General features: G+C 41.5%; 1 protein-coding gene across 2 annotated transcripts; it reads left to right on the plus strand.

The window, feature by feature from the left end:
• The first annotated feature begins 1049 nt into the window (after positions 1 to 1049).
• On the plus strand, positions 1050 to 27979 carry smc3 (structural maintenance of chromosomes 3). Of its 2 annotated transcripts, XM_071389309.1 has the most exons (30): positions 1052 to 1255; positions 1915 to 1990; positions 2151 to 2189; positions 2314 to 2381; positions 2486 to 2557; positions 2664 to 2743; positions 2860 to 2938; positions 3639 to 3756; positions 4075 to 4250; positions 4488 to 4568; positions 5185 to 5349; positions 6334 to 6455; positions 6776 to 6989; positions 7170 to 7273; positions 8079 to 8178; positions 9757 to 9917; positions 10188 to 10329; positions 10491 to 10641; positions 10930 to 11080; positions 13402 to 13555; positions 14147 to 14305; positions 18464 to 18571; positions 19113 to 19221; positions 19475 to 19617; positions 20055 to 20159; positions 21414 to 21626; positions 22040 to 22231; positions 25414 to 25591; positions 26436 to 26542; positions 26738 to 27979. In XM_071389309.1, exons 1-30 carry the CDS (start codon positions 1241 to 1243, stop codon positions 26807 to 26809), a joined length of 3654 nt encoding a protein of 1217 aa, XP_071245410.1. In that variant the 5' UTR covers positions 1052 to 1240; the 3' UTR covers positions 26810 to 27979. The 2 variants fall into 2 exon arrangements, with proteins under 2 accessions (XP_071245411.1, XP_071245410.1); XM_071389310.1 differs by lacking the exons at positions 21414 to 21626; positions 22040 to 22231; positions 25414 to 25591; positions 26436 to 26542; positions 26738 to 27979 and adding an exon at positions 21085 to 21180 and having other exon boundaries at positions 1050 to 1255.
• The last annotated feature ends 3 nt before the right edge of the window (positions 27980 to 27982 follow it).

Genomic DNA, 27982 nt, shown 5'->3' on the forward strand with positions numbered 1-27982 from the left:
TCACTACCTGCATTGCTTGCTGTTTGGGGTTTTAGGCTGGGTTTACATCAGCTGATGTAAGATAAATAAATTTGATTGATTGATCACAATCATTATTTGAACCGTATTTCAAACACAATAACAAAGTAATCAGTGGAAGTTGGTGGGAGGAGTTATAGGAGCACAGGCTCATTTTAAAGACTGGAATGGAATAAATGGAATCAAACATATTTGATACCATTCCTTTGATTCCATTCCAGCCATTAATAAAATGAGCCCATCCTCCTATACCTCCTCCTACCAGCCTCTTCTGACACATATGCATAATTAGGATAATGGATACATAACCATACAGTGGTAGGGCTAGGCCAAGAGATTAACATTAGGCAACAGTGACACCTGCAGCGAACTAAAAACAGAGAGATCCAAACTAGAACACTCCACTGGCCACTGACTTTGAAATGCATGCATGGACACTCCCACAAATGTAGTCTATGATTACTACATTGTAGCAATTTTGAGTTTATTAATGATACAGAAAGAAGCATTGTTGACCATGCATGCTTAGACTTGCCTAGTTAAATTAAGGTAAAAAAAAAAGATTACATAAAAAAATATATATACTCTGAGTGGAAATCATAGAACATCATTCAGTGTCACATTTAGGAAACGATTATAAGAATGGGTGGCCTGTTTCTTCTCTCTCGTGTTTAAATATCCCTCCCTCAGTCCTTCGTTAGGCGAAAAAAATACAGTTTTTCAAAATACAGTATTTCAGTTTTAAATACTGTACCAAAATATACTTTCTCAGTCAGCTCTTTGGCGCCCAACAATCGCACGCATGAGGACCATACCAAGTACAAATAATGGGGATGTGATAAAACAGAATACTAATAATAAATATGTTGTATGTATTTGTATGAATCAAGTTCACATTTATACATATCCTTTGTAGATCGATATTTTAACGGGTAAACTAGTAACATTTTATATTTCGATTGTATCTAATATTCATTCATCTAAATATCTATGCTCCCCCTCTTTTCTCATTATTGACTGTTCCATTTCATCCCGCTCGTGACGCCATTTTCCTTGTTGTTTCTCTTTCGCCAGGATATTTCAACAAACTTGGATACATGCATTTTGAACAAATATTCACAATAATCACTTTAAAGGCCCACCTTCCCTTTATTGAAGGAGAAGGGATATTTATTTAAGTTGTTTGTTTCGCTTTCTGAGGAAAGTTCCTGATTAGGCGACCATGTACATCAAACAGGTAAACTAGCGGCGCGAGCTCCATGTCGTCGACCCGCTCTCTGAAAATGATGCTTGCGGCCTAGCCAGATAGCTAGCTTTAGCTAAGAAGTACTGTAAATAAATAAACATTTACATGTAGCTAGCTAGCTGGATATAGTCTACAATACTGCACTTAAAAAAGTAATCTACAAAAATTGTCATGTGCCGGATTGCAAACAATTCTGGACCATGTCTGTCAGTAGGCTAGTTAGCTCAGGTACTAGTAGTAGTGATGCTAGTCGCTAGCTAACGTTATAGTAGCTAGCAATATGTGGTAACTTTCTTCAATCCAGCTAACATAACTAGTTAGGGCAGCTAACTATTTTGCCAGTTAGCTATCAAGACAAGCCATTCATAAAGTAGTCACATTAGCTACCTATTAAGATAACGTTGTTTGTTATTAGCTAAGCTAGCTCGGAAGATACTGCCCCATCCAGCTTGCATAACATTAGTTTGCCTATTGACATAGCTAACAAGCTAGCTGGCTAGCAATTGTTGGCAGCTAATTTCAACATCCTGTGAAAATAAACTATTAATGGATGTCTGAATCGTTTATTCAATGCAATGGTGCTGTAACCAGCAAGCTTGGATAATTTCAGATTTGTGATAGCAGTTGCACTTCCCTTTTTGTCCTCTCAGGTCATCATCCAGGGGTTCCGAAGTTACAGAGACCAGACTGTGGTGGATCCTTTCAGTCCAAAGTCCAATGTCATCGGTGAGATTCTGTAAAGTTTACTCTCTCCCAAAACCTCTAGCTATCTTTAGTCATCAACAACACCTCACGATGTAGGTAGAGGAAACAATGGGCTGCTGCCTGTCCATCCATTGATTGATTGACTGACATTCCCCCCCCCCTGTATGTTGTTTTCTCACAGTGGGAAGAAATGGATCTGGGAAAAGTAACTTTTTCTACGGTAGGTGCGCGCTCTCCCCTGTCCTCTTCTGATGTTTTCTACCATATGAAATTAGAAGAATATAAAACATGGGGATGCATTTATTTGCTGTATATAACAAAAACAAATGTTTGTTTTCTTTCAGCCATTCAGTTTGTGCTCAGCGATGAGTTCAGCCATCTTCGCCCCGAACAGCGCCTGGCCTTGCTCCATGTAAGTAGTGGAAGTTATACTAACAGTAATGGATATTATATAATCCTCAGTCTGTTGTTAACCCCATAACACTGTTATAACAATGTTATTCCCTGTCACTGCAGGAGGGAACTGGTCCTCGTGTCATCTCAGCTTTTGTGGAGATTATATTTGACAATTCTGACAACAGGTTGCCGGTAAGATTCTCACCAAAAATTATTGTCACCTTTTTGACTATTTAGTCAGTCGTGTTTAGTTTGATATCTCTCCGTTCGTTTGTCAATAAATTCACTCTCCCTCCAGATCGACAAAGAGGAGGTGTCCCTCCGCCGTGTCATCGGCGCCAAGAAGGACCAGTACTTCTTAGACAAGAAGATGGTGACGTAAGTGTCTGTTGACTACACGCCTGTTGTGACTGAGCAAAGATCGAAAATTGCCTCTCTGTTTGAATATGAAATCATCATGTAATCAGCAGTCATGTATGTTGATTTTTTTGCAGTAAAAATGACGTGATGAACCTCTTGGAGAGTGCTGGTTTCTCCCGTAGTAACCCCTACTACATCGTCAAGCAGGGGAAGGTAAGACGGCACTATGAACATATGCTCTAAACAGGCTCCGTTGTGCAACATTCATTGGTTATTTGATGCAAACATGTTTCTTTGCACCACTGTGCTGACTATATATCTGTTCATACAACCCAACGTCTCATACAGTGATATCTTAGATAACATGTTTTTCCTTGTCTGTAATCTGTGTCTAGAACAACCATATAACTTTCTACATAAATTTATACAAAGGATACCTTTAATATGTTTCGTCTCTCAAATGGCTACCCAGACTATTTGCGCCCCCTCATCTTTATGCTGCTGCTACTCTGTTATTAACTCTACCTACATGTACATATTACCTCGACTAACCGGTTACCTCGCACATTGATTGCTGTACCGGTACTCCCTGTATATAGCCTCGCTATTGTTATTTTACTGCTGCTCTTTAATTATTTGTTACTTTTATTTCTTATTTTTTTTAGGTATTTTTCTTAACTGCATTGTTGGTTAAGGCCTTGTAAGTAAGCATTTCACTGTAAGGTCTAAGGCCTGTTGTATTCGGCGCATGTGACAAATAAAATTTGATTCAACATGTATCCAGATCAACCATATAACTATACATATGATGTTTCATATGTTTCCTCTCTTTATCCTGTATCCAGATCACTTTATACGTAAGTTATACATGGGTATCGTTCATGTGTGTTTCTTCTCTTTATCATGTATCCAGATTAACCAGATGGCTACAGCCCCTGATTCCCAGCGTCTGAAGCTGCTGCGTGAGGTGGCAGGAACCAGGGTGTACGACGAGCGCAAGGAGGAGTCCATCTCCCTCATGAAGGAAACAGGTACAGTAGAAGGACCAACGTCTCTCTATATGTCTACGATGACACCATCTAAGACTCTGTTCACATGCATTCAGTCACCAGATCTAAGCAGAGGTATTCTGACTCACTACCTAAGATGGGCTTTGGCACAAACTTTCAAAATAAATGCGGCTCTTTCAATTTCCAAATTATTTTCCAAGGAAAAGCTATATAATTTAGTTCCCAGAATAAGCATCTCCCTTTCCTATTACAAATGGCCCTTGGTTGGGCCACCACAACTGTAGATATAACTGTAGACCTAAATAACATACTGGTGCACTGTTTTTGTGTTTCCCCCAGAGGGTAAGCGAGAGAAGATCAATGAGCTGCTGAAGTACATTGAGGAGCGTCTCCAGACCCTGGAGGATGAGAAGGAGGAGCTGGCTCAGTACCAGAAGTGGGACAAGATGAGGAGGGCTCTGGAGTACACTATCTATAACCAGGAGCTCAACGAGACACGCGCCAAGCTGGACGAGGTAATAAGAATAAAAAAAATCAACAAAATGTGTTTGTGGCGTTTGGGTCGAGAAAAATATATCTGTCAAATCAAATTGTATTCATCATGGGCACAGGATGTCTAACAAAAAGTAACTTTCAGTTGGTAAGGGTTTGCTTTTGTGGTCTGGCCTTTCAAATTCTTCCTTTTTTAAATGGCATTTTGATATTTTTGATTGCATAGTTAACTGTTCTTTAAATTCTGTTTCCTCTTTCAGTTGTCCTCTAAGAGAGAGACCTGTGGAGACAAGTCCAGACATCTGAGAGATGCCCAGCAGGATGCCAGAGACAAAGTAGAGGTAAGTGATTCTGCATACAGTATTTGCACAGAATGGCTTGGAGTGTAAATGGATCTGATCAGCTTTTCACACTACTGAACCAAGCTGTACTGAGCTGGCCTGGTTACGCATCCATCCACCACAGTTCCTGTAACTGTGATGAAAAGGACTAGGGGGGGGTTTGGGTTAGGGGAGGGTTTGGCCGGGGGGGGTTTGGCCGGGGGGGGGCTCATCGCGCTCTAGCGACTTCTTGTGGCGGGCGCCTGCAGCCTGATTTTGGTCATCAGTTGAATGGTGTTTCCTCCAACACATTGGTGCAACTGGCTTCCGGGTTAAGCGGGCTGGTGTTAAGAAGCGCGGTTTGGCGGGTCATGTTTCTAGGGGGCGCATGAGTTGACCTTCGCCTCTCCCGAGCCCGTTGGGGAGTTGCAGCGACGAGACAATATTGTAATTGGATCGCAATTGGAAATCACGAAATTTAAGAGAAAAAGGGGGTAAAACAAAAAAAGGTTTCTATCTTAGGGCTCTTGTGTATGCAAACCTGACCAGCTTTTTTTCTATTTTCTCTACAGTCAGTGTCCATCTAGTCTATGTGTTATTCCTCTCATTACCTCCTCTCCTCTTCCTCCCACTGTAGGAGACGGAGCGTGTGGTGCGTGAGAAGAAGTCTAAGATCAGTGCCATGAAGGAGGAGAAGGAGCAGCTGAGCTCAGAGAGACAGGAGCAGATTAAACAGAGGACCAAGCTGGAGCTCAAATCCAAAGACCTGCAGGAGGAGCTGGCCGGCAACAGCGAACAGAAGGTAGGGGAGCACAGTGGATGGGGGGATGAGTGTGTGCGTGTCTGAGATAGAGAGTGGTGTGTGTGTAGTTGGCAACAGTGAACTGAAGAAACGGGGCGGTCAGAAACCTCCTCATCTGCGTCACTGTGTGTGGGTTTAGATGTGTGTGTGAGACCCGCCATCCTTACCTACTACGTACCTACCTCTCCATCCTCGAACAGGAGCCTCTCCATCTGCGTCAGTGATAATCCCCCCCACACCTCCAACACCCCCTACCTCTTCTCCATCCCCCCCCCCCTCTTCTTTTCTCAGAGGGTAAGGACAGAAGCCTCTCCATCTGCGTCACTGATTCACCACACACCTCCATCCCTCTCCCCCTACTGCTAGTCTTAACCTCTCTTTCTCTCTCTCTGCATCCCTTCATTCTGGGCAGTGGCCCAAGGGAAGAGATCTGGCCCCAATCCCTGTGTGTGTTGCAGATTAGACAGCAGCATCTCAGCGAGGTTGGATTAGGCCCACCTGGCCGGGAGAATGTTGCAACAGCTTTCTTGTTAGCTTTGTTTTGTTGGGATGGATGGAGGGGGGCAGGAAGAGGGAAGTAGGGAGAAAGCGGGTGGGTGTACCTGCGTCATTTGCCTTTCTGACTGCTGTGAGTCACATGATCCTATCTGAGTGATATGGATCAAAGCAGACTTTAGGAAGCTCCCCGGGCGGCGACGACATCGATGAAGGCAGCTCCCGGCACCTCTCTTCTTCAGAGGGGTTGGGTTAAATGCAGAAGACGCATTTCAGTTGAATGCATTTTTGTGCAACTGACTAGGTATCCCCTTTCCCTTATGGTTGACATATCTAGAGTTATCACGTGTGTAGAGAAAAGATTATCTGCTGGCGTTTGAACTTATTTCAGTGATGACCCCACACACATATGAGTATCCTCAAATGCCTCTGAGTGTAACCCGTTGTCACCATTTGTTTCTATTTAATAATAATGAATTCCTCCTCCAGAAACGTCTGCTGAAGGAGCGGCAGAAGCTGCTAGAGAAGATAGAGGAGAAGCAGAAGGAGCTGCAGGAGACTGAGCCCAAGTTCAACACTGTGAAGGAGAGGGAGGAGAGGGGCATCGCCAGGTCTGTAGGAAACCCCTACACTGCTCAAGGCTCAACAATGAATTAATCGTTTAATAGGCAACAACTTTTTAATGTATTAGTAAAAGGATATTTACTCATTTTCCCCCCATGTAATGTTAGTTACACCTGATGTTGAGCCACTAGAAAGTGAATGAAGTTGGTTCTCTCGTAATCCTCATTGGTGAAAGACTGGAGTGTGTCCAACACGGCACCTTATTAGTAGGCCACTAAATAAGGAATAAGCCCCCCCTTCAGAATTTTTTCCCTGAACTTCCCTATGTACCTTTTAACACCTCCTGTCATTCCCTCGCTCCACCCAGACTGGCCCAGGCCACCCAGGAGAGAACAGACCTGTACGCCAAGCAGGGCCGTGGCAGCCAGTTTACTTCTAAAGAGGAGAGGGACAAGTGGATCAAGAAGGAACTCAAGTCCCTGGACCAGGCCATCAACGACAAGAAGAGGCAGATTGCTGCCATCCATAAAGACCTGGAGGACACTGAGACCAACAAGGAGAAGAACCTGGAACAGTATAGTGTATGGAGCCTAACTCATGACTCATTATGCTATAGTTCAATTGGAACTATTATGGTTGATTATAATGCCTTATAAGAATGATTTTGTTTAAATAGAATGTTCGATTCTGTTCTAGATTTCACTCTGTTCTATAATTCTTGGGATCAAGTTTCTATCTGACTGGTCTGTTTTCCTCTGTAGAAACTGGACCAGGACCTGAATGAGGTGAAGACCAGGGTGGAAGAGCTGGACAAGAAATACTACGAAGTCAAGAATAAGAAGGACGAGCTGCAGAGCGAGAGAAAGTAAGATCATGATCCATATCTTAATCATTTGTTTTGCTCCATCTTGTTTCTTGGGTTGAGTCATTGCACTGCTAGGCAAAGATATTGATTTGAACCTGTAAATCTTTACTTCGTCTTCTCGCTTTTCTTTCTTCTTTACTGCTTTTTGGTCAATGTTCGTTGAGTCATCATTTGCGCTTTTATATATTGATTCTAACTTGTAAATCGTAACTTTCTTTGCTCTTTTATTTTTTACTCTGCTCATTGAGTCATGGTTTGCACTTTAAATATATATCTACTTAGAAAATATGTATTTACTTTGTCTGGAATACAAGACGAAGGCCTATTAGCCATGACTCGACGTCCACTGTGTTAAAGGTTGGATGGTTGTTCCCCTTAAGACTTACATTCATCTTCCGCCTGGCAACCTTTATTTCCTTATCAGACTATGGTCTGCTCTGCTGTGAATGTCAGCATGCCTTTCTCCTCTCCTCTCCTTAACAATGGAGAGGTATTTATAACACTGTGAGATGGATGTTGGATGCTGCCTGGAGCTTTGCACTGTGTGCTGTAGAGAAGGGCCTTGAGATACTGAGTTGTGTGAGGAGGGAGAAGAACAGAGACGATGAATAGAATATGACATATGGGCCATTAAAGTTTACAATAGAGCTGCTCTAAAAATGAAGGCATTTTCCTGGAAATGATTCAACAAAATTATCATCTACAATATTTGCCCTGGCTGCATAATTTGGTACAATGTCTTTTGGACTGAATGACAAGTTAATGCATTAAACTAGCAGTGTGCTTGTCTGTGCGCCTCCACCAGCTATCTGTGGCGGGAGGAGAACGCTGAGCAGCAGGCCCTGGCAGCCAAACGAGAGGAGCTGGAGAAGAAACAACAGCTCCTTAGAGCAGCCACCGGCAAGGTCAGTGTGACTTCCTACTCAACGAAACACACACACACTCGCACCTTAGTATGCATCGTCATATCATGCATATCATCATACTGCCACCGGCAAGGTCAAAATAACCTCCTCCCCCTATGGCGTTAGATTGACCTATGAGTCATATTAATTATAGAAGACCCACTTTCACCTCTACATGAATGTCTATGTAATCCATATCATCCTACTAGCCTTATGCTAAACCATGTGTGGAAGTTCCATTTATCTATGAATCAATGCCAGATTAGAAAGGACACACACCTTCCTCTTTACATGTAATCATACTAGCCATGTGGTAAATCTTCTGAGGCAATCATAGATTACAAAGGTCACACCTTTACACACACCCATCCATTTATATACTCCCTGCCCCACGGCCAAGGAGAAAGAATACACACACCTTCACACGGACACACATTTCCACACGTTTCCTGTTTACTACCGGTCATGTCATGGGCCTGGTGTTACGGATGAATTACTAAGTCCACACCATGAAATAAAGGCTGCACACACACGCCGTCACACTACCTACTCAACCGATGGCTCGGCTTTAGCAACAATGAGTCACTGATGAAAGCAATCCCACCTGAACACTGAAGACTCACTTTGTGACTCCATTATTGGGGAAAGAAAGAGAGGTAGTGATTTTGTGACTCAACCAATTATTAGGGAAAGAAATTGCGTAGAGGTAAAGAGAGTCTAACAAAGAATCAGCCCACCCCTTTCTCCCCACTCTCCTAGAGATCTACAGTGTATGTCTGACTCAGCTGCTTATTACTTTTTCAGTTACACTCTAATCAGTCCTTTCTTCAATCAAATCTCCTCAAAATGACGTTCTATCAAAATTCCAGATGGTTACCTTGGTGATTGCCGTCTTTACTTAGCTTGAGTGGTCCGGTCGAAGCTGACTTATACCCGGGACGTCACAGAGAGAGTACTTATCTTTTGGACTACAGAATGTGGAAAATCACTATTTTCACCTACGTAGACTAGAGATGGGCATTATTATTATAAATATCCAAACGGACGTTAGTTTTCAACGACTTCCGAGAGTACATACAAAGATAGACCATGACGTTTTAATAAAACAACAGTTTGGCCGTTTTTATGACTGGGCCCCATAACAAACAAACAAAAGAGGTGTCGGTAGCCTACACACTTTACACGCATGTGCCTTATTGTGGGTCAATCAAAGCTTCACTACCATCAAGGGCTCCATGTGTAGCAAGTGAAGTGGGACATTTCTAATCCATGCTAAATGGATTTAGAATTACGGAATTAAATTGGCTAAATGAGGATTAGGCTACAATGAGCAACCAACGGGTAGGCTGTTTTAATATGAATTGAGTTGTAGACAAGGACGTGGGGATCAAAACAAGTGCTTTCTTTAAATCGCATCTATTTTGACTGTCCAAATATCTGAAAAAAATTCTGGATATTATTTGAAATCTTTTTAAATGCCCATCCCTAAGGAAGACACTTGTATGACGCCACAGATAAATATGCATTTAAAAAGTGTTGAAATGTTAAGGTAAATCTAGCTGTTTTTGTCCCCACTAGGCCATTCTGAACGGTATTGACAGCATCAACAAGGTGCTGGAGCATTTCCGCAGAAAGGGGATCAACCAGCACGTCATCAACGGTTACCATGGCATCGTCATGAACAACTTTGAGTGTGAGCCCGCCTTCTACACCTGTGTGGAGGTCACCGCGGGAACCAGGTGAGTGACGGGCTCTTTTTCAATAGTATTTTTTTTCTATTCCTTATGTCGTTTCTTTTCTCCTGGATTGGAGAACACATTGGAGGAGAAGATCTGAGTTTCTTCCTCTCTGACCTCCGGTGTGTTTTGAGAAGGAGACGGGGAGAGGGGACACGGCGAATCGTGGAAAGACCATTGAGAAAGCCAGAGAGAAGCTTGTTTCCTCAATGTAAAAGTAACTGTTACTCAAACTTATCGGCTCATACTCCTTCATGTCCCCCTTCCGACTAGGTTGTTCTACCACATAGTGGAGACAGACGAGGTGAGCACCAAGATTCTGACGGAGTTTAACAAGATGAACCTGCCTGGAGAGGTCACCTTCCTGCCCCTCAGCAAGCTGGACGTCAGGGACACCGCCTACCCTGAGACCAACGTAAGGGAATATTCTTGAATGGAATCGTCCTAAAAGTGTAACCAAGCAAAAAAATCAAACATACCTCAAATACTGTACTATGTATTTGACCCAGGCCTGCTATGACTTAGGGTCGTCAAAGAGCGTTAAACTGACCTATATTTCCTCTCTCTCTCCTTTAGGATGCCATCCCCATGATCAGCAAGCTGCGCTACAGCCAGCAGTTTGACAAGGCCTTCAAGCACGTGTTTGGAAAGACCCTGATCTGTCGTAGCATGGAGGTGTCCACCCAGCTGGCCAGGGCATTCACCATGGACTGTATAACTCTGGAGGGTAGGTATCGACTTACGTGATCAAGATGACAATTAATGTAAATGACACCAATTCTTGTCTGCCTTTTACAGTCTATGTTCAAGTAACTAGAGGTTTCTTGGTGTAGATTTTGAAGTGTTTCGGTTTTTGTTGTTGTGTTTGTGATCACGGGTGTTTTTCTGCTGGGTAGGTGACCAGCACAGTACCATACCAGTTAGTGTGGTGTGGGACAGTTTAGTTATTTTAATTGTAATTTAATTTGTTATTTTTATATATTTTTTGTAATTGTTTTGTTACTGTGTCTCTCAGGTGACCAGGTGTCCCACCGCGGGGCGCTGACAGGGGGTTACTATGACACCAGGAAGTCACGTCTGGAGCTGCAGAAGGACATGAGGAAGGCTGAGGAGGAGCTGGGAGAGCTGGAGGCCAAACTCAACGAGAACCTCCGCAGGAACATCGAACATATCTTTTAACTCCATTGTTAGTTTGTTGGTTCATTCATTCACACAGATCCTCCCCTAGTCCTCTAAATTAAAGACCCAAATTGTAGGGCCCTATAAAATTAGATTGTTTTTGTCTGATTTCCGTTTTGTTTCCCCCAAAATTCCGTTTTCTCCATTTTGTTTTTCCATGTTTCTGTTTTCCCCTGTTTCTTCAGGTTTTCTTTATCAAAATCACACTTTTAAAAAAAAAAAAGGGGGGGGGGGGACAACTTAATTGGAAATGTGTATTTTTGGGTGTAGTTACCCTTTTCATTCTAGTGCACACCAAGCACTTGGCTGTTGTTTAAATCAAATCAAATTTTATTAGTCACATGCACCGAATACAACAGGTGTAGTAGACCTTACAGTGAAATGCTTATGAGCCCCTAACCAACCGTGCAGTTTCAAAAAAATACGGATGAGAATAAGAGATAAAAGTAACAAGTAATTAAAGAGCAGCAGTAAAATAACAATATATACAGGGGGGTGCCGGTACAGAGTCAGTGTGCGGGGGCACTGGTTAGTTGAGGTAGTATGTACATGTAAGTAGAGTTCATTTGTGTTTTTGTAGCGCACGTGATGGTAGAGATTGCAAGACAAATACTGATGCAAATAACCATATCATTCTGCCAGGTAAGCATAGGCTATTTTGTAGTTATCATTTAAATGAAAAGGTTTTTGGGAAAGCCTTTCCATCTAACAGAATACTTTTCATTAGCATCATCGCTAACGGCTACACAAGGTGGCAGGAAATACGAATAACTGATGCATTCTGTTAATTTATTATGATAAACTTCGGCAAATTAATATTCAATACATTTAGTTAATTCCCTACTAAGTTCAATGCGTTTTTTGAATATTGTTGAATTCCGTTTTAATGTCTGGATTCCATGATTCTGTCCGTGTTTTCCGCATCGAGGGTTTTATAGGCACTGTTTTTGTTTCTGATTAGTCAGGAATACAGGCATGTGTGGATTTGACGCATTTACCATGGTCCTGTCTCAGTCTAGCTTGATGTACACTATCTCAACTCCCTACCCTACAGTGGACCTGAAGTGAGTCAGACACCAGAGATACTAATATGCCATTTTAGTCCTAAATACAGGGGCTCAGTAGGTGATGGTGTGTTGTCGTCTCTCTTGCGCTAAGTTGGAGGAGATTTAATGTGTAAGAGATGAGCAGGTTTCGTATTGAAATGGATGGGATAGTGTGTGTGGTGTTTCATGTCATTTAGTTGTAAAACATGGGGATTAAGCAGGTAATGGAGTGTGTCATGTTTTCCTCTCCCTGGTTCTCAGGAGGTTGTGTGTGATTGGCTGGTTGGAGGGGATTTCATGCAGCCAGGTTATGTCTTGAACCCAGCAGCAGGAGGGAGGAGGTGTGTGTAGGTGGATGTTGGAGGATTACATGTATAATATGAGTGTGTGTGATGGAGAGCCAAAGAGGATTAGCTAGAGTGTGAGAGGGAGAGCAGGAGCCCTCAGACCTCTTTCTCTGTGAGTCACTGGTAGCAGGCAGCACCAGTGCGTGTGCGTGCTTGAGTTGATTGTTGACATGGCATCACTCCTGTAAGCCCCCAGCAATGAGTCAGAGGTTCAATCAATGATTTTAAAAGCATGTTTTTTTTTAAAATATATATTTTTTTAATCTACACCACCTCTGGCCCTTAGCTAAGCTTGCCATTAGGGAGATGCCTGTCTGCCCCTTTAAAGACTGATTTAAAATAAAACAATCTGTAGTTGCTACATCATTTTTTGACTTAATTATGATATGGACCCATTTGATTCTTGAAGAATCAAATTTAGAAATGCCTGATGAGCTTAGTTCAGCTGTCATACCCCATCATACCCCAAAATATATACGCTTGTTTTACGCCAATGTTTGTAAACAAAGTAAATGTAAACTATATAGACTCAAAACATGGTTAAAACTATAATTTTGATATCATGGACGGTGAATTTGAGAGCGGTTACATTTCTCCAGCCCCGTCCCTCAGCTTTTAACCAAAACGGGCAGGGAGTCCAATTTTTTGTTGTTTAAATTGCTGATGGCCACTTCAATTGTATGGAAAACGAAAGCTCTAGTTTTGGATGATTTGAGTTTAACCAATACAATGTTATATGCTTTGAGCCTCTCCAAAAGTGTGTTATAAATCCCAAAAACAAACCAACCAATTGAACAATGATATCCATCATGTATGAAGTATGTTCCTTAACCCTCTCCTGTATGTATCAACAATGAGATCTATAGGTTATATAGGTCCTATTTGTTTATAAAGTATGTTCCTTAACCCTGCATCACGTATCAACAATGAGATCGACCAGCTGATGAACCAGATGCAGCAGATTGAGACCCAGCAGAGGAAGTTCAAGGCCTCCAGAGACTCCATCCTGTCTGAGATGAAGATGCTCAAGGAGAAGAGGCAGCAGTCCGAGAAGACTTTCATGCCGAAGGTGATGTTGAGTTGGACTTCAATGTGTCTCTTGGTTTCTATCGGGCCCTTTTCAAGGGAATCATGAATAAAATGTAGCCGTAGTTGACTGAATCAGACCTCGATCCAAAAAAATGTCAGATTGTTTTGAGATTCAGAAAAGTACCGTAACATCCAGGAGGATGATAAGAAGGGTGTATTTTTATACCCTACAAACGTCAGTATCATGCTACCATGGCAAGCACCACGCCTTTTTACATTTGAGAAAATGCAGCAGTCTGAGAAGACATTCATGCCTAAGGTATCCTACAGTTATATAGCTGACTTTATGATTGTTGCTGTCTTCTTCCGTCTAGACTTCTTGAATTATCTTGAACATGTAGTCCACCAGTTGAACACATTAACATATTGCTGCACTGTACTAGCATAAACTGTGCCTGCTGCTTGCAAACCAAATGTCATCTTTTGGGCATTGATTAAAGTAATTTCAATCCGTTCAATCTCTCCTCACAGCAACGCTCTCTCCAGTCTCTAGAGGCCAGTCTCCATTCCATGGAGTCTACCCTGTAACTCTTCCTCTCTTAACTATCTCTCCTCCGTTCTCTCCTCACAGCAACGTTCACTGCAGTCTCTAGAGGCCAGTCTCCATGCCATGGAGTCCACCAGGGAGTCTCTGAAGGCTGAGCTGGGGACAGACCTGCTCTCTCAGCTCAGTCTGGAGGACCAGAGACGTGTGGATGACCTCAACGACGAGATCAGACAGCTGCAGCAGGTAAGGAGACAGCTAATGAAAGACTACAGGGGGAACAAGTTTAAACGGGGCTCTGTGTGTGGATGTATGGTTGTATGTGGTGTTTGAATGGCTGGATAGCTGGATGGTTTTACCTACTGTTAAGACCTTGACGTCGAAATCAGACCGCTTCAACATGTAAACATTACAGCTAGAGACAGGGAACACGTTTAAAAGGGGCGCAGATTATATCTAGAATGAATGAATTACATTTTTATTTTTGTCAAATCACGAATTGGCAACCCATCCCTTATGGATTAATTGACACATAAACAAACATTATAATAATTCACTGTGGTATTGCAATGATCATTCTTCTTCTGGTGTTCTCTGCATTGCGCATCGCATAAAGAGTGAAAAAAGGTCAATCAATACATAATAGTAAATAAGGTTATCCAAACAATAATTATATTCCTAGAGCAGTATAATCATACATGCATGCATGCATATACAGATAAATAAATACAGAAAAATTAAACAGAAGGCATTTAAACCCAGTCTGGCACAAAGAGAAGATTCATATGGGAGACAAGCCTATACACAATCTATATACACACGTACAATTTACCACATAGAAGGTAAATATTTTTACAATTTAATTATAGGTAGCCCTTTTCTTTTACTCCAGGCTTTATCTAAATATTCCACAAATGGACACAATGGACCAAAAAATATGTGTTTCTCCTCATCGCTCAGCCACATAATGACAGGGTATATCTGGTGTGCTTTCTGGAATAAGAGCAAGCGTATATCGTGGTAGAAAGGGCAATGAAGGATAAAATTAGTTTAATTCTCCATTTCTTCGAGGTCATAATAGTTACATAGTCTTTCCTCTTCCATTTCACCACAATACCGACCTGTTTCAATACGCAGAGGCAATATCGCTGATCTGACCTGTGCACATAGCGAGCTCTTGCTTTTAGGTAGGTTATACATAATATATCTCTCTCACACGAATTCACCCTTAATCAAACAAAAGGTTCTCAATTTGGGTTTATAATTAATCTCCACCCATTTTTCTTTCCCAAATTGCATCAACTGTTGTTTTTTAATCGTATCTATGTCCCCCTTAATTTGGTTTTCGTACAGATGTTCACAGTCAGATTGTTGAAAAAGGTCGGACATTTCAGTTGCCCAGGCTCCCCCTATGGGTAGATCCCATTAAAAAACTTGACTAGCTATTCTGGCAGTTGGCATATCCAACATTCTATTCCAAAGTCTCAACATACACGCCCTCCATCTCACTTCACAGGGTTCCCAGCCCATGTCCCAAGTTATTGCAAGTATAGATGCAAACTTGTGGATACCTAATAAGTAACATACTGCTCTGTTATGGACATGTTAGTTTTTAAAATGCCTCTTAGCAACCCACACTCCTGCTGAATAGTCCAGAACAGGACACTGTCTGACACAGTTGGGAATACGTAGCGTAACCAATATCTTTGAGTGTTTTGGTTTTCCTATTAATCCCCCAAGAGTTCTACTTGCTGAGTCGGCCAGGGCAGATGTTCCGTATAGAAAGATAATATGTTCATCAATAAAAATACCCAAATATTTATAATTGCTAGTAAACTCAAGAATGTCTTCACCAAAACTGAAAAACACTTCTCACTTTAGAAAACCGGGTATTATCTGTGTTTTTGTCTGGTTGATCATGAGTCTCCATCTTTTACTCCAATTGACTGCACATAATAACATGTTCTGCAGGTCTTGGTCGGTTTCTGCCATCACAGTAATATCATCAGCATATAAAAGGATACTTAGCATTTCATCATATCTTACTCTAATATTTAACTGTTTTAAATTATTTTGCCAAATAATTTATAAACATAGCAAACAAAGTGGGTGATAAGGCGTCTCCTTGTTATACACCCGGGGGTGTGGGAAACCAATCTGTACCATAACATTTCCCATCAACCCCTGTCTTTAACAAACTATAGGCTAAAAGATCCCTATTTACAAAATCCATTTTTTAATTGTATTTAATTTAACCTTTTATTTAACTAGGCAATACAAAGTCAAAAGCTTTCTGGAAATCAATGAAACATGCAATAGTAGGCTTCTCTTCGTGTAATATATTTCTGATTATTGTACAGACCGAGAAGATATGAACTATACAGGCTGTGGACTTAGAACACCATTTTGTTCTTCCACCAGAATGTTTTTATCCTCCAAAAAGGTCAATAGCCTATTGTTGAGGATGGATGAATATAATTTATAAACCGTACTTAATAAACTTATGCCTCTATAGTTCAGTGGCACTCTCGGGTCATTTTTTTAAAGATTTGGGAATGGGATTCACTATAGACTTGTATGGCAGTATACTGTACCCAAAAACAAATTTGGAGCAAATTATATAGGACTTCAATTAATTATTTTTATTTTTATTTATTTGTAACCTTTATTTAACTAGGCAAGTCAGTTAAGAACAAATTATTTTTTACAATGACGGCCTACCGTCTATTTAGGGGATTTTAAACTTCATTAGGCCAAACACTTTCAAATTTTTTGCAGCGTCAATCACTTTCTTAACTTTTGCAGACAGCTGCTCATTTAAGTATGGGTTACATATATATGAGGGTTCTGACATTTTATTTTCCATTTTAGTTCTCAGGGAACATATGTCTTTATAAAATGATTCCTCAAAATATGCTACATTTTCGATCCCTGAGAACAAACTAGCAAACCCCTTCTCCCACTCCTTAAGAACCTGTGTAATATCAGAGTTCAGCCCTCACCGCTCTTCCCTGACTTCCATTGGAATTTTCTTATGTCGTTTTGGTAACACCTTGTTTATTTGGCTCAAACTGTTGAGGATGTATTGCCTCAAGGTGTAATAACTGTCCTCTCTTATATCTCTGTTTAAATAGGTGCAGTCTTTTATCAAACGCATGCTGATTTTTCTTAAATTCGTTCCTAAAATGTTCTCTTGTATTCCTATCTTTACACTGTAAAAAATAAGTACTCAGCCTTGCGCATTACTGACCATAGATCCTTTAGCTTATCATTCCAATAAGACTTGTTCGGCTTGTAAACCTTCCTGGACTTCTTTATTCGCATTCTTTCTTTCCTATTTCAGAATATATAATATCACAATGTTTCATACCACACATCTAAATCAAATGTTGTTTCTTGGCAAGGTATTGATGAGTTCCACCAGAGCTCTACATGCCAGTTCAGAACATAGAAAGTAATTTAGCACATTTATCTTCTTGTAATTAGGCCTGTACGGGGTATGTATCTTCTTGTAATCAGGCCTATACTGGGTATGTATCTTCTTGTAATCAGGCCTATACGGGGTATGTATCTTCTTGTAATTAGGCCTGTACGGGGTATGTATCTTCTTGTAATTAGGCCTATACGGGGTATGTATCTTCTTGTAATCAGGCCTATACGGGGTATGTATCTTCTGCCCCGAATGATGTAATACCTGGTTGAGAAAGTTTGTGGATATTATCAAGAATACAGACATTGAGTGAATGAATACCGAAAGTTCACTTGATTCTAATTTGTCCCCAATGATAGAAGAACATTTTGGCTTATGATCATTTCACTGTCTTGTTCCTTCCGTTGTTATATCATACATGGATTGTTAACAGCTTTGTCTTTGCCTTTTTGATACAAAAAGATACAAACACCCTCAGACTCACAGTCGATTTTTAAGTGGCCTCGATGAGTTGAGCGCTAGCTAGCTGCGGTGGTGTGGGCACTGCATTCACAGCCAACCACACAGACACACTACCAGCTGCTCACAATGACCACCTCAGTAGCCACCTCAGCCGTTCTATCTGCTAACGTTATGCAATCGTCCCCGATTTATAGAAATAGACTCATGTTCTGTACAGGAGTAGGTAGACGGGCTGTGACCCTCAGTCTCCTCTCTCTTTCTCTCCCCGCCTGCAGTCCTTTCATATTTTTTTTTCTTCTCTAAATTCATTTTTCTTTCTTTCTCATGAAGGCTCCTTTGTTTGGAGTGGGGGGGGTACGCTCTTTCTCTCATCTATTCTATTACGAACAGAGGGAGTTTGAAATGTGTTCTGTATTTTGTTATGAAAGATGAGGACATGAATGTTTGTTGTGTTTGTGTGTGATGTGTTGTTGTATGAAAGGAGTAATTCATCATGTTATCTTTGTGTGTAGGACAACAGGCAGCTGCTGAATGAGAGGATCAAGCTGGAGGGGATCATGACCAGGGTGGAGACGTACCTCAACGAGAACCTACGGAAACGCCTCGACCAAGTAGAACAGGTATGGTGTTACACAATGTGCAACACTAAACCTAGAACAGGTCCGGTTCCACAGTAGAGGTACGGTTCCAGAATTTTCCAAACAGAAACTAGAACCGGTCCGGTTCCAGAATGTCTAGATGGGAACCTAGAACAGTTAGAATTCTAGAATATCACAATAGCTACATCTTTATTTATTTATTTAATCTTTTTTTTTTTTTTTATCAGTCAGAATTTATTTCACAATGTCTCGTGACCCCACGCCAAATATTGACACAACATTAACATTTTTACATCAACAAATAACCTTCAATTCATTACATTTTAATCTGTTATCAAAATGAAAAGAAACCATTAAATAAATACTCGATAAAATGTAGTTTTCCTAAATATCTTTCTCAAAAACATTTGTATGTTGTCCCATACAATAATCTGTACTCTTTATTTTTTGTTCCCGACTTTGAATACCACTGCTGTAGGAGATGTATGAGCTGAGAGAGACAGGGAAGTGCTTGTGAATGTGTTTGTTACTAACTAACTTCTTTCTCCTTGTGATCCTGTAGGAGTTGAATGAGCTGAGAGAGACGGAGGGAGGCACCATGCTCACAGCCACCTCCTCAGAGCTGGAGGGAATCAACAAACGCATCAAAGATACATTGGCACGCTCAGAGGGTAGGTCACACACACACACACACACACACACACACACACACACACATTAGCAATAGAAAGAATGGAGCTCACAGGAAGTATTGTGTTGGTCTCTCTTGAACAGTAGTACGTTATTTGACCTGAATTGATGAAAACCTACACACAATCCTCAATATCAATAGAGGTACAACTCAAGTACAATTGTTACATCTTCAAAGTGCCAACGTAAATTTTTTATTTTTTTTAATGGTATTTGTCCCTGTTCATCCCCCAGACCTGGACGTGTTGATTGACAAGGCGGAGATTGAGGTCAAGGACCACGCCAAGAGCATGGACCGCTGGAAGAACGTAGAGAAGGAGCAGAACGACGCCATCAACCATGACACCAAGGAGTTGGAGAAGATGACCAACCGACAGGTCCGCCTTTTGAATCTCCAGCTATATTAGAGTTCAGTGTTTCCATTATTTTGGATAGATTGGGGGTAAGGCCCTGCGATAGACTAGCATCCTGCCCAGTTGGTGTACAGAAACAGGAGGTGGGCTCCTGCTCCTATGAGCCGTTCTGGCTCGCACAAACCAAGGATACTTACTGTACCTGATTAGGATGCCCATTGACTGACGCCATGACAACCGCTAATCTTCCTGCGGTCCATACACATGACTAAAAATACATAAGACATAAGACTTGCCAATTTACATTGAAAGAGGACAGTAGGAGACATGAGAAACATTTGATAAGCCGATATTAGAATAGTTTAAAATACCTGACAGGGAACACCTGTTATTGCTCCTTGCGTCTCTGATCATTGCTGATGCTGTGTGGTAATAAAGTACTGTTACTACTCCTACTACAGGGCATGCTGCTGAAGAAGAAAGAGGAGTGCATGAAGAAGATCAGGGAGCTGGGGTCCTTACCACAGGAGGCCTTCGAGAAGTACCAGACCCTCACACTCAAACAGGTGAATTCTTTCTCTCTCGGGATAAACACACACACACACTCTCTCTCTCTAGGAGTACACACACACACTCCCTAGGGATAAACCTGCACACATACTCTGAACACACACTCTATAGGTAAACACACTCTCTCTCTCTGGGCTCCCTGTCCTGTTTTTAACTTTCAGGACTTTGATTAGCAGCCAAAGCCAAACAGTCACGACGACAATAATCTCAGAGAGCCTCCTCAAGCCTCGATCGAGGGGCCAGGGCCTGGTCACATACACACGACTGAGACACCGCCCACCCACTCTCACACTTATGAAAGCAGCAGCAGCCACCTCACTGTGACTCAGACACCTAGTTAGCCGGCTCCCGCCGCCAGACGTCCCTGGGCACCTCGGTGTGTGTCGAGTGGGCTGTTGGCTCATCTCTCATAAGTGTGTGTCTCCTTGACAAGACTAGAAATATCCCATACTTCGTGAGGATGAAGGTTAGCTTCCTTAATCTTTCTCCCTAAGACATTGAGTCTTGATTAGCCGGCCAGGTCAGATAGTGGATTCTAGAAGTGGATGAAGCCAAAGGATGATAGTCTACCTCTTATACAGCCTCTCTTTGATAGGTCTCTTGACTTGACATAGAAACTGAAGATTATTAATAGTTTGAGTGTTTTGAAGGAATACGTGTCAGAGTTGGGATTATGGTTATTTCAACTCCTCTTCATACTCAAGTGATGATGATTAGAAATATCATCTTTGGCACTTTGCCATCGAGCTTTTCACTTAAAATGTGTATGTCTACAATACAGCATGCGTAGTAACGCGTTACCTCGCCTCTTCATCCAAATGTTCCTCCCCACAAGTTGTTCTGTAAGATGAAGAAGTACAGCCACGTGAACAAGACATTTTTAATGTTACCCTAACTCTCTCTTCCTCCCCCTCCCTCTAGCTGTTCCGTAAGCTAGAGCAGTGCAACACAGAGCTGAAGAAGTACAGCCACGTGAACAAGACATTTTTAATGTTACCCTAACTCTCTCTCTTCCTCCCCCTCCCTCTAGCTGTTCCGTAAGCTAGAGCAGTGTAACACAGAGCTGAAGAAGTACAGCCACGTGAACAAGACATTTTTAATGTTACCCTAACTCTCTCTCTTCCTCCCCCTCCCTCTAGCTGTTCCGTAAGCTAGAGCAGTGCAACACAGAGCTGAAGAAGTACAGCCACGTGAACAAGACATTTTTAATGTTACCCTAACTCTCTCTCTCTTCCTCCCCCTCCCTCTAGCTGTTCCGTAAGCTAGAGCAGTGCAACACAGAGCTGAAGAAGTACAGCCACGTGAACAAGAAGGCCCTGGACCAGTTTGTCAACTTCTCTGAGCAGAAGGAGAAGCTGATCAAGCGCCAGGACGAGCTGGAGCGAGGACACAAGTCCATCATGGAGCTCATGAACGTGCTGGAGCTCAGGAAGTACGAGGCCATCCAGCTCACATTCAAACAGGTACGTTGTCCTCACTGGGCAAGTACCCAACCCCTTCATTAGGTGACCGGTACGCTTCAACCCTTGAATCAAAACCTCAATCGAGTCTCAAAATGGTCTCTAACAGATAGATAGTGATGCCTTCTGCACATACACCTGTACCTCTGAGCAAGGTCTCAATCAGAGACTTCAACCCCCCGAATAAGTCATTATCCTTCAACAGAAATGTTCATGATTTAACCATATGAAAGTCAAGACCCCAAATGAAGGACATGGTTGTTGAGTTCTGTCAGCATGAGTTCAATCAAGCACATTCACATTGCTGTATTGATAATAGTAGTTTTTACTTACAAGCTCTTTTCATTTTACAGTAATAATCTCTGTTCCAAAGTGACTAACCATATCATGACAAATTCCATCTTTCCTCTCCTCAGGTGTCTAAGAACTTCAGTGAGGTGTTCCAGAAGCTGGTTCCAGGGGGCAAGGCCACCCTGGTGATGAAAAAGGGTGACACGGAGGGTGGTCAGTCCCAGGACGAGGGGGAGGGGGGCACCGACAGCGAGAAGGGCTCAGGCTCTCAGAGCAGTGTGCCCTCTGTAGACCAGTTCACCGGAGTCGGCATCAGGGTAAGAGTGTTTGTGCGGGTGGGTGGACCGGTGTGTGTGTTTGAGAGTGAACCCAAGAACCACGAGAGAGATTTGTGATAGTGAAAATGTCATATGTACTCCGAATAGCTTTTTTAAGATATTTCTTTCTCCCAATTTTACACAAAGTAATCAAAACCCATGCATGGGCAAGAAATGATTAGTTTCATTATTGACTCTATCACATTATCCTAGTTTGCTGTTGCTCATGTCACCTTTTCTTCCTAATGTTGAAAAAAGGTACGGTTCTGTCGTATTTCCAGGTTCATGTAGAACAGGGATGGGCAACCCTTTACCATTTTTTTTTTAAAGAACTCAGTTGGGGTCTTAACCTAATGTTGGAAGGTAGAATACACAAGTTGAAATTTCTAAGTGTAGTTGAGCATCGTCTGTTACCTTCATGTATGCGAGACTAGTCAAGTGGGCCATTGCTCAAGGAGAGAGACAGTCGGACATTGCAGCACCAGGTAGGCCTAGCCTATAAAATATGATAGAGAACGGACTAATAACTAGGTAGCCAATTCAAAACATATCTTGTACCCTCTAGTTAACTGTTTAGCTGTTATTAGCATGTGTTAATGTTTTCGGCATGACTCAAAAAACGTTCCACCGACACAGGCGAATAAGGCCATACAAAGTTTATTGACTTTTTTGAATGATTCATATGATTAATTTAAAAGATTTTGACAACACTTACGATTCACTTTGCCTTTGTATTAGTTGCGATTCTGTTCAATCGCAGTGAATCAAAATAATAATTTGTGAATCGTAAACAGTTATTTTAGGAAAAATATTTAATTAGCCGTTTCTTTTGGATTATGTGCCTTCAACTTGTTTTGTAGATACTTTCAGTTGATTTGAACATTCACTGTTTGGGACATTGCAACTCAATAGATGCTAGTCTGCCTGCAAAATAACCACTTCTAAAATAAAATGACTAATCTCGAAAAAGTACATTTCCTGAAAAAGATTTGTGGGATTGCTTCAGCTGAATAAAAAGATTTGTAGCCTACCATAGCCAATTGATCTTTTGATATATTGAATGAGCAAATTATTTTAAAAGGCATTAAAAAACGTATTTGGTTATAATGTTGCAATGTTATACATCAAGGGTGGTCAACCATACTCAAGGAGAGCTAATGGGTGTGCAGGCTTTTATTCCAGTCCCCCTCTAACAAACCACATTTTAGAAATGAGCTCCTCAACCGGACCTTGATAAACTGTCTCTGATGTGTTTAAGCAGGGCTGCACATCCTGTAGCTCTCCAGACTGAGGGTTGGCCACATGTGTTTTATACAGTTGCCTAAGTGCCTTGCACCACGACAGGAGATGTTATATGGGATCAGAGAGCAGTCTCCCAGTGTCGATACCACATTAGGCTGATTTTTTTTATACGTACATAGAGACGACACCAATTGTTGGTCATGGAAATTTGTTAAAAAGTCATGAAATTCGATATGTCAATGTGTATGTAGAAAGTATTCATACCCACATTTTGTTGTGTTACGTCCTGAATTCAAAATAGATAAACATTTAAATGCATATCACCCATCTACACACAATGCCCCATAAGGACAGTGTAAACATGTTTTCAGATTTTTTTAAACTACTTTATAGAACATTTTATACAGAAATATCTAATTTACATAAGTATTCACACCCCCATAAGGACAGTGTAAACATGTTTTCAGATTTTTTAAAACTACTTTATAGAACATTTTATACAGAAATATCTAATTTACATAAGTATTCACACCCCTGAGTCAATACATGTTACAATCATCTTTGGCAGTGATTACAGCTGTGAGTGTTTCTGGGTAAGTCTCTTAAGAGATTTGCACACCTGGATTGTATAATATTTGCCCATTATTCTTTTAAAGATTCTTCAAGCTCTGTCAACTGTTGTTGGTCATTGCTAGACAGCCATTTTCAAGTTTTGCAATAGATTTTCAAGCCAATTTAAGTAAAACTGTATTAGTCTTGGTAAGCAACTCCAGTGTATATTTGGCCTTGTATTTTTAGATTATTGTCCTGCTGAAAGGTTAATTTGTCTCTGTCGTTTGGAAAGCAGACTGGACCAGGTTTTCCTCTAAGATTGTGTTTTTAGATTATTGTCCTGCTGAATGGTTAATTTGTCTCTGTGTCTTTTGGAAAGCAGACTGAACCAGGTGTTCCTCTAGCTCCATTCCATTTCTTTTTATCCTAAACTCCCTAGTCCTTGCCGACGACAGGCATACCCATTACATGATGCAGCCACCACTATGCTTGAAAATATGAAGAGTTGTACTCAGTGTTGTGTTGTTGGATTTGCCCCAAACATAAAGCTTTGTATTCAGGACAAAGTTCATTTCTTTGCCACATTTTTTACAGTTTTACTTTGGTGCCTTATTGCAAACAGGATGCATGTTTTTTTTCTTTTTTTTCTTACATGCTTGTTTTCACTCTGTCAATAAGGTTAGTATTATGGAGTAACTACAATGTTGTTGATCCATCCTCAGTTTTCTTTTACCACAGCCATTAAACTCTGTAACTGTTTTAAAGTCACCATTGGCCTCATGGTTTCCTTCCTCTCTGACAACTGAGTTAGGAAGGACGCCTGTATCTTTGTAGTGACTGGGTGTATTGATACACCATCCAAAGTGTCATTAATAAATTAGCCAAGCTCAAAGGGATACATTTTTACCCATCTGCCAATGGGTGCCCTTTGCGAGGTATTTGTGGTTGAATCTGTGTTTGAATTTCACTGCTCGACTGAGGGACCTTGCAGATAATTGTATGTGTCGGGTACAGAGACGAGGTAGTCATTTATGTTAAACACTATTATTGCACACATAGTGAGTCCATGCAACTTACTTGTTAAGCAAATGTTTACTCCTTAACATGTTTAGGTTTGCCATAACAAAGGGGTTGAATACTTACTGACTCAAGACATTTCAGCTTTTCATTTTCTATACATTTTTAAAACATAATTCCACTTTGGCATTATGGTGTATTGTGTGTAGGCCAGTGATACAACATCTCAATTGATTCCATTTTAAATTCAGGCAGTAACACAACAAAATGTGGGAAATGTCAAGGGGTGTGAATTCTTTTTGAAGGCACTGTATGTGTATATCCTTTTCAATAATATTCCACATTTGTTTCTCTGGTCTTGCCCCGTCCAGGTGTCGTTCACGGGGAAGCAGGGGGAGATGAGGGAGATGCAGCAGCTCTCTGGAGGTCAGAAGTCCCTGGTGGCCCTGGCCCTCATCTTCGCCATCCAGAAGTGTGACCCCGCTCCTTTCTACCTGTTTGATGAGATCGACCAGGCCCTGGACGCACAGCACAGAAAGGCTGTCTCGGGTAATAACACCATTCGTATCAAATAAATATATTATATTTTTATAGCATATTTTATACAACACAACCACTCAGACTGCCTTCCTTGGATAAGAAGTGATGGAATAAGTGTGTTGAATTTACAGCTAGCCTTTCTGTCTTGATTTTCAATGGGTGGCAGGTAGCTTAGCAGTTAAGAGCGTTGGGCCAGTAACTGAAAGGTCACTGTTTCAAATCCCCGAGACAAATCGGTCGATGTGACCTGGAGCAAGCCACTTATTGCTCCTGTAAGTCGCTCTGGAGCGTCTGCTGAATGATAAATGTATCTGTAAAATACATTTTCTGACTTTACTAAGTCTGTTGAATTTACAGCTAGCCTTTCTGTTTTGATTTTCAATGTTCGGTCATCCACAACCCTTGCCTGGCTGCCCGAACTCCTTGCTCCGGCCAAACGCTATGCCCATGGACGTTAGTTTCTTCTTCACAATGAGTTTGGATCTGAGTACCTCCCCAACGATTTCTAGAACACAAACACATTCTGATTGGTCCCAGAAACTGATGGGTTGGGCCAGAGCCAGAACACACATGGGCAAAGCAGCAATTTGAAAATTCTTCATTGGCTTTGATACTCTTGATTGGTTAGAAATGATCCAATCGCTGTTGACTTTGTTTTGTACAACACCCATCATTTTGACGTCACCACAAACGGCTTAAATGATGGAAGTCTCAGACTGAAGTATATAGAGCAGTGGAAGAATTCAGTTTGAGTCGTCAGGCAACCACAATCCTTCAACAAGCATGAAGAAATGTAAGCATTATAAATCACTATAAATCTCTTATCCTTACCAGTGTGTAATGTGTGTTCCAGATATGATTGTAGAGCTGGCGGGCCATGCCCAGTTTATCACCACTACGTTCAGACCTGAGCTTCTGGAGTCAGCCGACAAGTTCTACGGAGTCAAGTTCAGAAACAAGGTGAAGTTCCTTAAAAGTTTATACGTTGGTCCACATCGGTATGAATGCGTGTGTACTGGTTACTCACTCACTGGCTAGTTTTAGACTAGTTTAATAACCTCTGGCTTTCAGAGACGTGAAAAGTATGTTTCATAAGATGGTTGTCTCATTGGAACTCAGACACAGGCATTGGTGACTCACTGTGTGTGTTTCCAGGTGAGTCACATTGACGTGATCTCGGCAGAGCAGGCGAAAGACTTTGTGGAGGACGACACTACCCATGGTTAAGAATAAACAACTCTTCATCTTCCTCATCCACCTCCGTAGTGCACTGCCTAACTCTGAGCCTTCAGTCCTCTCCACTCCGACAGAACTCAACCAGAACTCTATGGTCAGCCATTATTGGAATCTATTCTCATTCTAGCGTCAGAACTCCCAGGTCCATCGTCTAGCGCTCAGTAGCTCCACCACTGTTCCCTCCTCTATGACATCGTTATGACGACATCCATCATCTAGCGCTCAGTAGCTCCACCACTGTTCCCTCCTCTATGACATCGTTATGACGACATCCATCATCTAGCGCTCAGTAGCTCCACCACTGTTCCCTCCTCTATGACATCGTTATGACGACATCCATCATCTAGCGCTCAGTAGCTCCACCACTGTTCCCTCCTCTATGACATCGTTATGACGACATCCATCATCTAGCGCTCAGTAGCTCCACCACTGTTCCCTCCTCTATGACATCGTTATGACGACATCCATCATCTAGCGCTCAGTAGCTCCACCACTGTTCCCTCCTCTATGACATCGTTATGACGACATCCATCATCTAGCGCTCAGTAGCTCCACCACTGTTCCCTCCTCTATGACATCGTTATGACGACATCATCGTCTTAGCGGCCGAGGAGGGAAAATACAAGTTCATTTTGTTTTTTTTCTGGACTGTTTTTATTTTATTTTTAACACCGTTTTCAAGTGGTCATGTTGATGTTTGAGATGAGGGTTGAATTTCAGTGCTGGCGCAGCCTTTGACCTCATTGTATGTAATGGAAAATTGAGAACTTTTCAGATTCAAATGCATGTTATTTTTTTTATTTGAAACTGTTGGTCTGTGCTGATGTTGTGCTGATGATTTTTCATCATAAATTGGTTGGTCACTTTGAATCTCAAACTGTGAGGTAAAGTGAAAGACAGAAATAATAACCAGTTTGTCAGAATAATCTTCCATGTTTAAGATATGACATATTATTAACTTGTTGTAACGTCGTTACCAGAAAAATGGTTTGAAACATTCGTAACATTTTTTTATTCTTTCTTTTTGTTAACGGCGTCTTGGCATTCCCTGTTGTAGGTCATTGTCTTGTAACCAGTTAGTTCTACACTGACTGCAGCATTTGAACTAGTTGTTTTCTCCCTGTTACTCTATTAGAAAATAATAAAAATCGTATAAGGACATTT

This window comes from Salvelinus alpinus, chromosome 2 (genome assembly GCF_045679555.1).
Source record: "Salvelinus alpinus chromosome 2, SLU_Salpinus.1, whole genome shotgun sequence".
NCBI lineage: Eukaryota > Metazoa > Chordata > Actinopteri > Salmoniformes > Salmonidae > Salvelinus > Salvelinus alpinus.